Here is a 13,088-nt window from a genome sequence, read left to right on the forward strand (position 1 = left end):
AGTATATACATAATCAAAAATGTGCCAGTTTATAAAGCAAATATTGTTTTTTATTTCAACTTTTTTTTACTATTTATAATTAAAAAGAAATAAAATCAATATACATAGTCCAATTGCTTTGATAAAAAAACTCAAATTGATTGTGTATCTCTTACACGGCAACTCTATGAATCATGTAAAATATATTTTTTTCATGAATGCCCCCTCGTTGTATACTTCAAAAAGCTGATTTTATCTTTTTACAGAAGAATATCCGTAAGATTATTTAAAGCGAAGAAACATTCTCATCGAATAGGAGATTAAAATAACGATCGTAACGGACAAGCTGAGTGATTATTTTGGAAAATTTCCGCAATGAGCTTAAAGGACATTTTAAATTGTACGACATTTAATATTTCTAAAATCTGGAGGTAAATAAGACATTTACATATTTTTATTAAATTAATTATACACAATTTTTCAAAATGAAAAGTTTGTGACATAGGCGGGATTCAAACCCATGATCTTCGGATAAATCCTCCAAAGCCCTACCACTTGAGCTACCTTGATTTTAATCACCCATGTCACAAATTTCCCTTTTCGATTTCCTATTTTAATAATTGTTCATTTTGATTGAATGTATATAATAAAAATAAAAAAAATTTTTGTGGTAAAGAAGTTGTTTAAAACTTGACGATTTAAAAAAAAATATATATATATATTTTATACTTAACAGGACTTACTGATACTTAACTTTAACAGGACTTCGTTCTGATGAATGGTGTAATAACAAATTTTTAATAGTGGTTTTAATAAATTTTGTCAGATGAAACACGTAAAGATGGAACATCTCGTAATCTAGTTAAGAAGAACTAATTGGGCATGGACGTCATTAAAATAATTTGTTTGGTGACATTAGTAAAAAAATGATCATTTATCCAGTATTTAGATTGTTTCTTTTGCAAATAGGTAATTAATCTTTTGCTATCAGTTATCAAATATAAAAACTAAACATTGAATTTTAATATTGCAGTTTTCGCCTACTGGTTTGCAGACAATGCACATAGTAAAAAGTACACCATTTTAAAGAAAAGGGTAAGACGTTGTCAAATAATTTTTAATTTTCACAATCATAACATTTCCAATGATTGTATAATATATGTCTATATTTAAAATGCTCTCTCCCCCCCCCAACTTTTTGCAAACTCGTTTCAAACAATTTTTATTGAACAATTCTCCCTCTTGTATAATTTTCCCTCTTTAAAAACTGTTACTCATGACCTTGGTGCTATTTTCAACCACAAATGACATTAAATTTAAGTTAATTTTCACAATTATGACATTTATACAATCTCCAATGATTATATAATATTTGTCTATATTCTAAAATGCTCTCTTTTTTCCACTTTTTGTCAACTTCAAGTTTCAAAAAACTTTTATTGTACAACAATTCTCTCTATTGCATAATTTTCTCTCTTTTTAAAACTGTTACTCATGACCTTGGTGCTGTTTTCAACCACAAACGAAATTAATTATTTTATTTAATTATTTAATTTTCACAATCATGACATATAATATTTGTCTATATTCTAAAATGCTCTTTTTCCAACTTTTTATCAACTTCAAGTTTCAAACAACTTTTATTGTGCAACAACTCTCTCTATTGTATAATTTTCTCTCTTTTAAAACTGTTACTCAAGACCTTGGTGTTGTTTTCAACAACAAATGAAATTAAATAATTAAGTTATTTGATTTAATTAATATAATGAAAAGGCTAATTTAATTAAACTTTTCTGCTCACATTAAATCCTCCAGCTTAAAAATTGATTGGCTTCTTATCTTTCTTACCCTACTGATTTGAAAACACAAGGCCTTCATGCTTGAACTGCCATTTGTATATTAAAAAATTTTTAAAAAAATAAAAAAAAGGTCCCCCAAGCCTGCAGCCTCTGGCTTATTGTACTTTCCTAGTTCTTTAGTTCATTCTGTCGATTCACTCCTTCTTTTAAAGAAAACTAGATCATTGACTATCATTGCTACGATTCATACCCCTGGGTTTTCTTTGTATCCCAGGTTATGTCTCCATTGACCGGTTGCTTCACATTCGAATATGACACGAGTGACCGTTTCTATCCTCCTCATTGTATAACCTATAAAGGTGGGTCATTATTGAATATTTTCATATTATGGCCAGTATATGGTCCTATCACTCCTCTGAGTTTAGCACTTTCTAATTGTAACAATAATTTTGACAGTTTTTTAGAGGGTTCTTAACAACATATGATTTTTAACTGCTCTCTAGATGCACCATTCACACTTGAGGAACTACTCTCGGTACAAAAGAAGTTAAAAGATCACAAGGCAGCGGGACCAGATAGAATTCCTTATGAGTTTTTTAAATATGCTCCACGTCAATTCCAAGAACATCTCCTTTGTTTTTATAACTATGTTTATGAATATGGTTCAGTCCCTTCTTCATTTGGCGAATCGAACATTTTCCCTCTTTTTAAACAAGGGGATAGAAATGATCACACTAAATACAGAGGCATTTCATGTCTGAATGGTGTGGCCAAGATTTTTTCTTGCTTACTGCTCAGAAGGTTAGAAGTTTATGTTGATGCCAACGGTCTTCTAGGTGAAAGTCAAATGGGGTTTAGAAAAGGGTTCTCGACTAGTGACAATCTGTCAGTATTGGCCAACATAGTCAATTTAAGACTGTTGAAACCAAAGCAGAAGACGTATTGCTTCTTTGTGGATTTGAGAGCTGCTTTTGATGGTGTACATCATCGGGGATTGTTTTTAAACTCAATGACTTAGGATTTTCCTCAAAGATGGTCAACACTTTAAAATCCTTATTCTCTGTGACTTATGCGAGTATGCGTTGTAAGGAGGGTATTTCAGAGTTTTTTAAAGTGCATTGTGGAGTGCGTCAGGGTTGCCAGTTGAGCCCAATCTTATTCGCTCTCTTTTTACATGACCTACCAAATGTCCTGGAATGTGGAATTCATATAGGTAATAGGTCAATTAAAATATTAATGTATGCTGACGATATAGTTATCCTATCGGATGTGCAACTGGCTTAAAAAGAAATATCAAACTATTTGAACATTACTGTGAACAGTGGAACCTCACAGTTAATTTAGAGAAGTCCAAAATCATGGTGTTTAGGAGAGGGGGTAGGTTGAGTTCTCTGGATCGCTTTTTTTTCAGGGGCAATCTCATTGAGATTGTAAATGAATATAATTATTTAGGAGTCATATTTACACCGAGACTCTCTTGGACAACACTTCTCTTGGAAAGCGTCAGTGGCTAAATTAGGTCTAAATAACACATGGTCAGCCTTCCTACTCAAAGAAACTATCCTTATTAAAGTCAAGTATAATATTTTTAAGGCGATAAGTCGTACAATTCTGTGCTATGGCTGTCAAATGTGGGGATACCAGAGGTTTGAAGCAATAGAAAAGTGCAACGTTTTTTGTAAGAAAGTTGTTCACATTACCATCTGGTACACCAAACTATATATTATATTTAGAGACCAACTTGGATTTAATTTTGGTGTATACACTTAAGCTTCACTACTCCTATATTGTGAAAGTTCTGATGTATCCCGATACTAGATTCACAAAAATAACATCGTTGGCAGTCATAAAGACTAATATTTCTTGGTTCGCTCATTGGAAATATTTGTTTGAAAAGTACAACTTGCCTTTCCTCATATCCTTAGACAACCTCTGTGACTGACAATCATTTTTCAATTCTTATTAATCAAATTAATAAACAACATCACGAAGAATGCCGGTCACGTGTCCAAGCATCTACACATCTCACACTTTACAAGGAGGTACAAATTTCTCCTGCATTGTTCAACCAACATGAAGATAATTTTGACGGTCTTTGTCTCAATGAGTTGCGATGGCTATTTAAGCTGAGAACTTGCACTTAAACTTGGCTGTTTGGATCAGAGGGGAATTGGGAATCTGTTCTTTGTGTAATTCACACTCTATTGAAACTGTATCCCACTTCTTGGCGGAGTGCTCATCCCTGGGTGAGATTCGGTTGTTGCATCTTGGATGTTTCACTCTCCCTAGGGTTGACCTGCTACGGTTTTTGAGTGGCTCATTCGCGGCCCTTAATTCGTTACGCTAGGCATGCATGGAATTACAGATATGAATTAATTAATGAGTTTAATTTTTGATTTCTATTGTATAACCTGTTTTTCTGTTCTCTTTCACATTTTGGCAGTTGTTGTTTCTCCTTTTTTTTCTTTTTATTGCATAGGCTATAACTTTTATTTTATTTTATTGTGTATTTTTTCGTTTCTGATTGTTTAATCAATGACCTCTGGCAGACGGATCCAAGATCCATGGCCTTAAATGCTTTGAAATCTAAATTGTCTTTTTTCTTTTTTTTATGTTTAATAAAGCATTATTATTATTATTATATTATTATTATTAGAGGGTTCTCAACATAAGCTTACCATATCACCTCTAGAATTTATCCCCTTTTCCTTTTCTTTTTTTTTTATCCATTCTGGGATGGAGGATTCTGTATTTGTTTTTTCTATCCCAACAATAGGTTCAAGGCCTATAATGGTCTAGCATGGGGATTCCCTAACTATGAACTTTGAGAAAAATCAATGAACGTAGAATGAATAAATAAAATTAACAAACTAATAACAACAAATATTGAAAATGAAAGTTTTTTATTTCTATTTCTATTTCTTCTAAGTTTATTTTTGCACACATAAGCCAAATAGGTATGGCTCGGGATGATTCTTGTGCGATACTTGCCTCCATTTTTGGCTCCGTCAGGAGAACTGCTCGAATAGAAGAATATCTACTATCTCATTTTATCTAAAATAAAATATCTAATTTTATATATTAGAATCTATTTTAATCTAATTTTAAATACTTGAATGAGAGGGTCCGCTGAATAAAAAGTTTTGGTATGACATAATATGGTAGAAAAGGATACGAGGAAGCGGGGTTTGTACTCCCCAGGCACTGCAGCTTTCTAGCTTATGTACCTTCCTAGTTCCTTAGGTCATCATCAAGATCCATTCTTCTTCTTAGAAGTATCAGGTCATTGACTGTTGCTGCTGCAGTTTGATTCCCTAAGTTTTTTCCATATGTTAGGTTAAACCTCCATTGTGATGTTGCTTCGCATTCGAAGATGATATGAATGGCTGTTTCCTCCTCCTCATTACATAATCTGCAAATGGGATCATTGCTGTATATGCCCATGTTGGGTAGATGTTTTCTCTGATGCCATTGACCGGTTAGTAGTCCTACCACTCCTCTGAGTTTGGCCCTCTCCAATTACAGCAGTGTTTTTGCCAGTCTCGGTAGCATCATAAGTTTACTATGTCTAGCACCGCTAGAGTTTATCCACTTCTCCTTTTGTTTTGCTTGGATCCATTCTGCGATGGAGGATTCTATATTTGTTTTTGTTATCCCAAGAATAGGTTCAGGGCCTATGTATGGTCTTGCAGATTCTCCTCTGGTCAGTCTGTCTGCTTTCTCGTTACCCAAAATTCCCCTGTGCCCTGGCACCCAAGATATCATCAGGTTGTTGTGTTTCCCCAGGTTTTGGAGATGCATTCACTGACTAATTTTGATATGCTTCTTTTACATGCTAATGCTTTAATGGCTGCTTGGCTCTCTGATCTTATGAGGATTTTTTTGTAAGTTTAACCTCTTTTAAGATTTTCCAGGGTACAAGCATTGATGGCTTGAAGCCAATGCCTACCACAAGCTTGAAAGACCGAAGTGTACTTCCCTAATGAGTTTGATTGCTCATGTTTTGCGCTTGTACAGAAAACGCCTGATCTGGTTCTTCGTTTGTTTTGGAGTCATCTGTGTACCATATCATTGTATTTGACGCTCTCCTGTGTTCTCCCTCTCCTTTATAGTCCGTTGAGACTTTATAGGAAGTTGTGAAGATTGTTTCCAGGATCCTTTCCAATTTAATTGTTTCTGGGGCCTAAGTGAGCTTTTCCTAGCCTCTCCTTGTATGAATATTTCCAGTGGAGGTAGGTTTAGCAAAGTTTCTAATGCGTTTGTAGGGGTTGTTCTCATCACCCCTGTGATACATAGGTTTGTAAGTCTTTGTATGCTGACTAATGTTTGGGTAGCTACTTACTAAATTATTACTTTTGAATTTGGCCCGAGTTTTACCTACCTATTGCTTTCGTTCTGTCCAATTTGATTTCTGGGTCCCAGACTTTTTAAATAAAGTTAATTATGACAAACTAACATTTGTTTTCATAGCGATATCCCGCTTCATGACCTAATTAAGAATGGACTGGCTAATTTATAAAACTTTAATAACTACAAACTACAATATAGTATTATCTACTATCTAATTTTATCTAAAATAAAATATCTAATTTTATATATTAGAATCTATTTTAATCTAATTTTAAATACTTGAATGAGGGGGTCTGCTGAATAAAAAGGGAAGCCCAAGTCTAGCAGATCCTCGACTGATCAGTGTGTCTGCCTTTCAATTACCCCAAATTCCTTTGATTTCTGGAACTCAAGAAATCATCATTTTGGAGTTTGGAGATTTTCATGCATTCACTGACTAATTATGATGGGATTTTTTTATGTGTTAATGGTTTAATAGCTGCTTGGCTATGAGATCCTTTGAGGATTGTTTGTCAGGGTAACCTCTTTGAAGATTTTCTAAAGCGTATGTGTTGATGGAACGATTTCAGCTTGAAAGCTTCTGTGAAGGAGGGTTCTATGTTTGCTGTTATATAGACATTTTAAAGAAATATGACATTCTGAACATTTTAATACTTGTAGAACTAATGCACAGCTAACAATAATTTATCACTTTTCACACCAATGGCGATGAACTTATAACAATATGGCTTTTACTTTTTTAAATTTCCTAAATTAAATTCAATAAACATATTTGCCTATATTTAAATTTTACTAGATTATTAGATATTTGATGATTATGTCGAAATGTACTTTACAACAAAAATGTAATAGGTGAACTGGTGGAGAGCAGCTATGCAATGCCAAAAACGGGATATGCAGTTAACAGAATTTGAAACGTACGATGACTTGAAGAAACTGCTCATTTCACTCAGATCACAAAATATTACACAAGGAACTTATTGGATATCTAAACAAGTTTTCACGAATTGGCCGAAAAATAAAACATCATTAGTGATGACTCTGCAGCACAAGCTTAATCACATTACCAGTGAAAATCAGAATTCAAAATTCCGTGCTAAAAGAACAATCAACATAGTAAACAATACGAATACAACAAAAACAGACAAAGAATTTCGAAGCATTAATTCAACACCAGTAGAAAGAAAAAAACAGAAAAATTACATAACTTTAAGAAGTAAGAGATCAATGAAAAATGTACAATTAGAACAAAACAAAAATGGAAACATAAAATCAGCTACAATAGAAACTTTGGATAAATTAAAATCACAGATGAAAAAACTGGAAAAGAGACAAATTACTTTAAAAGAATTCGACTTTAATTTCCACGAGTCAGATCATGAAACTGAACAGACACAATCAAAACCCCACATGTCGAAAAAAGAAATAACATCAATGGAAACAACAGTAGATCAAACGAAAATAAAACCTGATAGATCAACCAAAAAGATGGGATATCGTGCTCCAAGGAAAAAAAAGGTAAAAATATGGAGAAGACTACAAACCAATGATTTACCAACAAAAATAGAACTGACAAAATTCAATTATACTTGGTTACATTTACTAACGACTACATTAGGATCTCTTAAATTGGCTGGGAATTATAATACAACCTTGCTTCCGACAACGGCGGGAGTATCAGGCGCATTAAAAAATATTACAGGAGATGAAGGTATTTCCTATAAAAAAACATATTCGAGGTACACTAGAGAGTCAACAACCATAATGAATAATGCTACAACTAATTCACCAACATCAGCTGTCATGTCAGCTAATGGAGAAGAAATACAGAGAAACGAACCGAATACAGTCACGAATGTTACTCATTTGAAGTTGGAGGGAAGTACAAAGAAGAGAGTAAGGAAGTCTGCAGATTTATACTTCTCAAGAAATGGGACACCATATACCAGAAGAACAACGAGCAAGCCAACTACCCATGCGATTGGCGTCAAACCAGATTCAACATCATCACTCGAAATTTCACTTCAGGAAAAAGAAATACATACAACTGAACCCTCCACAGTGGATAGGTTTAACCAATTGAAGTCTGAACGCAGTACTCAGAACATACGAAGGAAGCCTGTAGATTTATACTTTGTAAGAAAAGGGACACAATATACCAGAAGAACAAGTAGCCATCCAACTACCCAAGTGATTCTTGCTACAACAGATTCCCCATCATCACTCGACAGGTCATTTGAAGAAAAAGAAACACGTTCAACCGAACCCTCCACAGCAGATAGTTTCACCCAATTGACGTCTAAACGAAGTACGCAGAACATACTAAGGAAGCCGGTAGATTTATACTTGGTAAGAAAAGGGACACAATATGCCAAAAGAACAAGTAGACATCCAACTACCCAAGTGATTCTTGCTACAACAGATACCCCATCATCACTCGACAGATCATTTGAAGAAAAAGAAATACGTTCAACCGAACCCTCCACAGCAGATAGTTTCACGCAATTGACGTCTGAACGAAGTACGCAGAACATACTAAGGAAGCCGGTAGATTTATACTTGGTAAGAAAAGGGACACAATATGCCAAAAGAACAAGTAGACATCCAACTACCCAAGTGATTCTTGCTACAACAGATTCCCCATCATCACTCGACACATCATTTGAAGAAAAAGAAATACGTTCAACCGAACCCTCCACAGCAGATAGTTTCACGCAATTGACGTCTGAACGAAGTACGCAGAACATACTAAGGAAGCCGGTAGATTTATACTTGGTAAGAAAAGGGACACAATATGCCAAAAGAACAAGTAGACATCCAACTACCCAAGTGATTCTTGCTACAACAGATACCCCATCATCACTCGACACATCATTTGAAGAAAAAGAAATACGTTCAACCGAACCCTCCACAGCAGATAGTTTCACGCAATTGACGTCTGAACGAAGTACGCAGAACATACAAAGGAAGCCTGTACATTTATACTTGGTAAGAAAATGGACACCGTATACACGAAGAACACCGAGTCAGCCGACTACCCATGCGATTGGTGGTAAACCAGATTCACCATCATCACTCGACATGTCACTTCAGGAAAAAGAAATACATACAACAGAACCTACCACAATGGACAGTTTTACCCAATTGACGTCTGAACGAAGTACAAAAAAGAAACGGAAGAAACCTATAAATTTATTCCTTCTAAAAAATGGAACAAAACAAACCAGAATAACAACTAGCCATCCAACTACCCACGCGACGGGCGCTACAGCAGATTCGCCAACGGCACCCGATGTGTCACCTGAAAGCGAAGACGTACATATTACCGAAGCTACAACAGCTATTAGTGGCACTCCATACATTTCAGTAGGAAGTACAAAGGAGAGACGAAAGAAACCTGTAAAATTATTCCTTGTAAAAAAAGGAACAAAACAAACTAGAAGAACATCTAGCCATCCAACTACCCACGCGATTGTCGCTACAACAGGTTTACCAACTTCACTCGATGTGTCACGTAAAAGCGAAGAAGTACATACAACCGAACCTACCACAGCCTTTAGTGGTACTCCATACATCACAGATGGAAGTACAAAAAAGAAAAGGAAGAAACCTGTAAATTTATTCATTGTAAAAAAAGGAACAAAACAAACCAGAAGAACAACTAGCCATCCAACTACCCACGCGATTAGCGCTACAACAGATTCGCCAAGGTCACTCTACAGGTCATTTGAAGAAAAAGAAATACGTTCAACCGAACCCACCACAACTGATAGTTTTACCCAATTGACGTCTGAACGAAGTACGCAGAACATACAAAGGAAGCCTGTAGATTTATACGTTGTAAGAAAATGGACACCGTATACACGAAGAACACCGAGCCAGCCGACTACCCATGCGATTGGTGGTAAACCAGATTCACCATCATCACTCGACATGTCACTGCAGGAAAAAGAAATACATACAACAGAACCTACCACAGTGGACAGTTTTACTCAATTGACGTCTGAACGAAGTACAAATAAGAAACGGAAGGAACCTGTAAATTTATTCCCTCTAAAAAATGGAACAAAACAAACCAGAATAAAAACTAGCCATCCAACTACCCACGCGATTGTCGCTACAACAGGTTTGCCAACGTCACTCGATGTGTCACCTGAAAGCGAAGAAGTACATACAACCGAACCTACCACATATTTTAATGGCACTCCATTCATTTCAGAAGGACGTACAAAAGAGAGACGAAAGAAACCTGTAAAATTATTCCTTCTAAAAAAGAGAACAAAACAAACTAGAAGAACAACTAGCTATCCAACTACCCACGCGATTGTGGCTACAACAGATTTGCCAACGTCAGTCGATGTGTCACCTGAAAGCGAAGACGTACATACAACCGAACCTACCACATCTTTTAGTGGCACTCCATTCATTTCAGTAGGAAGTACAAAGGAGAGACGAAAGAAACCTGTAAAATTATTCCTTGTAAAAAAAGGAACAAAACAAACTAGAAGAACAACTAGCCATCCAACTACCCACGCGATTGTCGCTACAGCAGGTTTACCAACGTCACTCGATGTGTCACCTGAAAGCGAAGAAGTACATACAACCAAACCTACCACATCTTTTAGTGGCACTCCATTAATTTCAGAAGGAAGTACAAAAGAGAGACGAAAGAAACCTGCAAAATTATTCCTTGTAAAGAATGGAACAAAACCAACTAGAAGAACAACTAGCTATCCAACTACCCACGCGATTGTGGGTACAACAGATTTGCCAACGTCAGTCGATGTGTCACCTGAAAGCGAAGAAGTACATACAACCGACCCTGCCACATCTTTTAGTGGCACTCCATTAATTTCAGAAGGAAGTACAAAAGAGATACGAAAGAAACCTCTAAAATTATTCCTTGTAAAGAAAGGAACAAAACCAACTAGAAGAACAACTAGCTATCCAACTACCCAGGCGATTGTCGCTACAACAGATTTGCCAACGTCACTCGATGTGTCACCTGAAAGCGAAGAAGTACATACAACCGACCCTGCCACATCTTTTAGTGGCACTCCATTAATTTCAGAAGGAAGTACAAAAGAGAGACGAAAGAAACCTCTAAAATTATTTCTTGTAAAGAAAGGAACAAAACCAACTAGAAGAACAACTAGCTATCCAACTACCCAGGCGATTGTCGCTACAACAGATTTGCCAACGTCACTCGGTGTGTCACCTGAAAGCGAAGAAGTACATACAACCGAACCTACCACATCTTTTAGTTGCACTCCATTCATTTCAGAAGGAAGTACAAAGGAGAGACGAAAGAAACCTGTAAAATTATTCCTTGTAAAGAAAGGAACAAAACGTACTAGAAGAACAACTAGCTTTCCAACTACCCACGCGATTGTGGCTACAACAGATTTGCCAACGTCACTCGATGTGTCACCTGAAAGCGAAGAGAAGGAAGTACAAAAGAGAGACGAAAGAAACCTGTAAAATTATTCCTTGTAAAGAAAGGAACAACTACCCAGGCGATTGTCGCTACAACATATTTGCCAACGTCACTCGATGTGTCACCTGAAAGCGAAGAAGTACATACAACCGACCCTGCCACATCTTTTAGTGGCACTCCATTCATTTCAGAAGGACGTACAAAAGAGTGTCACCTGAAAGCGAAGAAGTACATACAACCGAACCTGCCACATCTTTTAGTGGCACTCCATTCATTTCAGAAGGACGTACAAAAGAGAGACGAAAGAAAAACGTCACTCGATGTGTCACCTGAAAGCGAAGAAGTACATACAACCGAACCTACCACATCTTTTAGTGGCACTCCATTCATTTCAGAAGGAAGTACAAAGGAGAGATTAAAGAAACCTGTAAAATTATTCCTTGTAACAAAAGGAACAACACAAAGTAGAAGAACAACTAGCTATCCAATTACCCACGCATCAGTCAACACCTTGCCCGACAGTGAAAAATTTCTATCCGAACCGAGCACTGTCGAGAGTAATTTTTATTTCAACGTAGCGGATAATAAGGAAGAAAACTTTCTTTCTCGTGAAACACCGCCAGTCCCATTGGATGATTCACTGATGATGAAGCACTGTGTAAAACGTTTATTCAATGTCCATTCATCCAGATTGCGAACCCAGCGGATATTTACACCCAACTGGATTATTCATCTTTCCAATAAGTCTGAAAAGAATAAAGACAACGTAACATTATTTCCGACAACAGAGGTTCACGGAATAATCAGGACACCTGAGTACATCAAGAAATCGATAACTATTGGAAATAAGAGGTCGTACAATGTCGTATCCACCGCTACATCGAAAGCTACGCGACGTACTCCTCAGAGTGCCCGACTGCGGTCAAGAAATGATAATGAAAATATTACTACAATTCCTACGTCACCATCCTTAACGATGGCAAATAAACCTGCTTACGAAGATACGTCTGTTTCGGCACGGGAAACACCTTTCCATGTAACTTCATCATCAGCCCACGGTATCGATGGTATGGCATCCAAGACTTCTGGTAGTGGCATTTTGTACACTCTTCCGTCCATACCACAAACAAAAAGAGGGCGACCTACACCACAGTGGGTAATCGATCTTCTTAATTCGATTGGACAAATAACCGGTAATTTGACCGTAATTCCGACGACAATGCCATATGAACGTAAATCGACTGAGAATAAACCAATTTACAAAGAAACCGTAGCTTCAACATCTCGGGAAACTCAATCACCTTTCCACGTAACTTTGTCATNAGCGATGGTATGTCAGCCAAGACATCAGGTAGTGGGATTTTGTACACTGTTCCATCCGTACCACAATCAAAAGGAGGGCGACAGACACCACAGTGGGTAATCAATTTTCTAAAGTCGATTGCACAAGGAAATTATAATTTGACCTCAATTTCTATGACAACGCCATATGATCGTCTAACAGTGAATAAATATGATTACAC

The 13,088-nt window shown here is 36.4% G+C and overlaps 1 protein-coding gene across 1 annotated transcript; it reads left to right on the forward strand.

Moving 5' to 3' along the window:
- The first annotated feature begins 386 nt into the window (after positions 1-386).
- Positions 387-12,988, forward strand: LOC112126176 (mucin-2-like). Its single transcript, XM_024224745.1, has 5 exons — positions 387-410; positions 806-948; positions 1,013-1,074; positions 6,981-11,339; positions 11,888-12,988. Exons 2-5 carry the CDS (start codon positions 906-908, stop codon positions 12,986-12,988), a joined length of 5,565 nt encoding a protein of 1,854 aa, XP_024080513.1. The 5' UTR covers positions 387-410; positions 806-905.
- The last annotated feature ends 100 nt before the right edge of the window (positions 12,989-13,088 follow it).

The sequence above is a fragment of the Cimex lectularius genome, unplaced genomic scaffold, assembly GCF_000648675.2.
Source record: "Cimex lectularius strain Harlan isolate CLEC.00 unplaced genomic scaffold, Clec_2.1 scaffold8, whole genome shotgun sequence".
Classification (NCBI taxonomy): Eukaryota; Metazoa; Arthropoda; class Insecta; order Hemiptera; family Cimicidae; genus Cimex; species Cimex lectularius.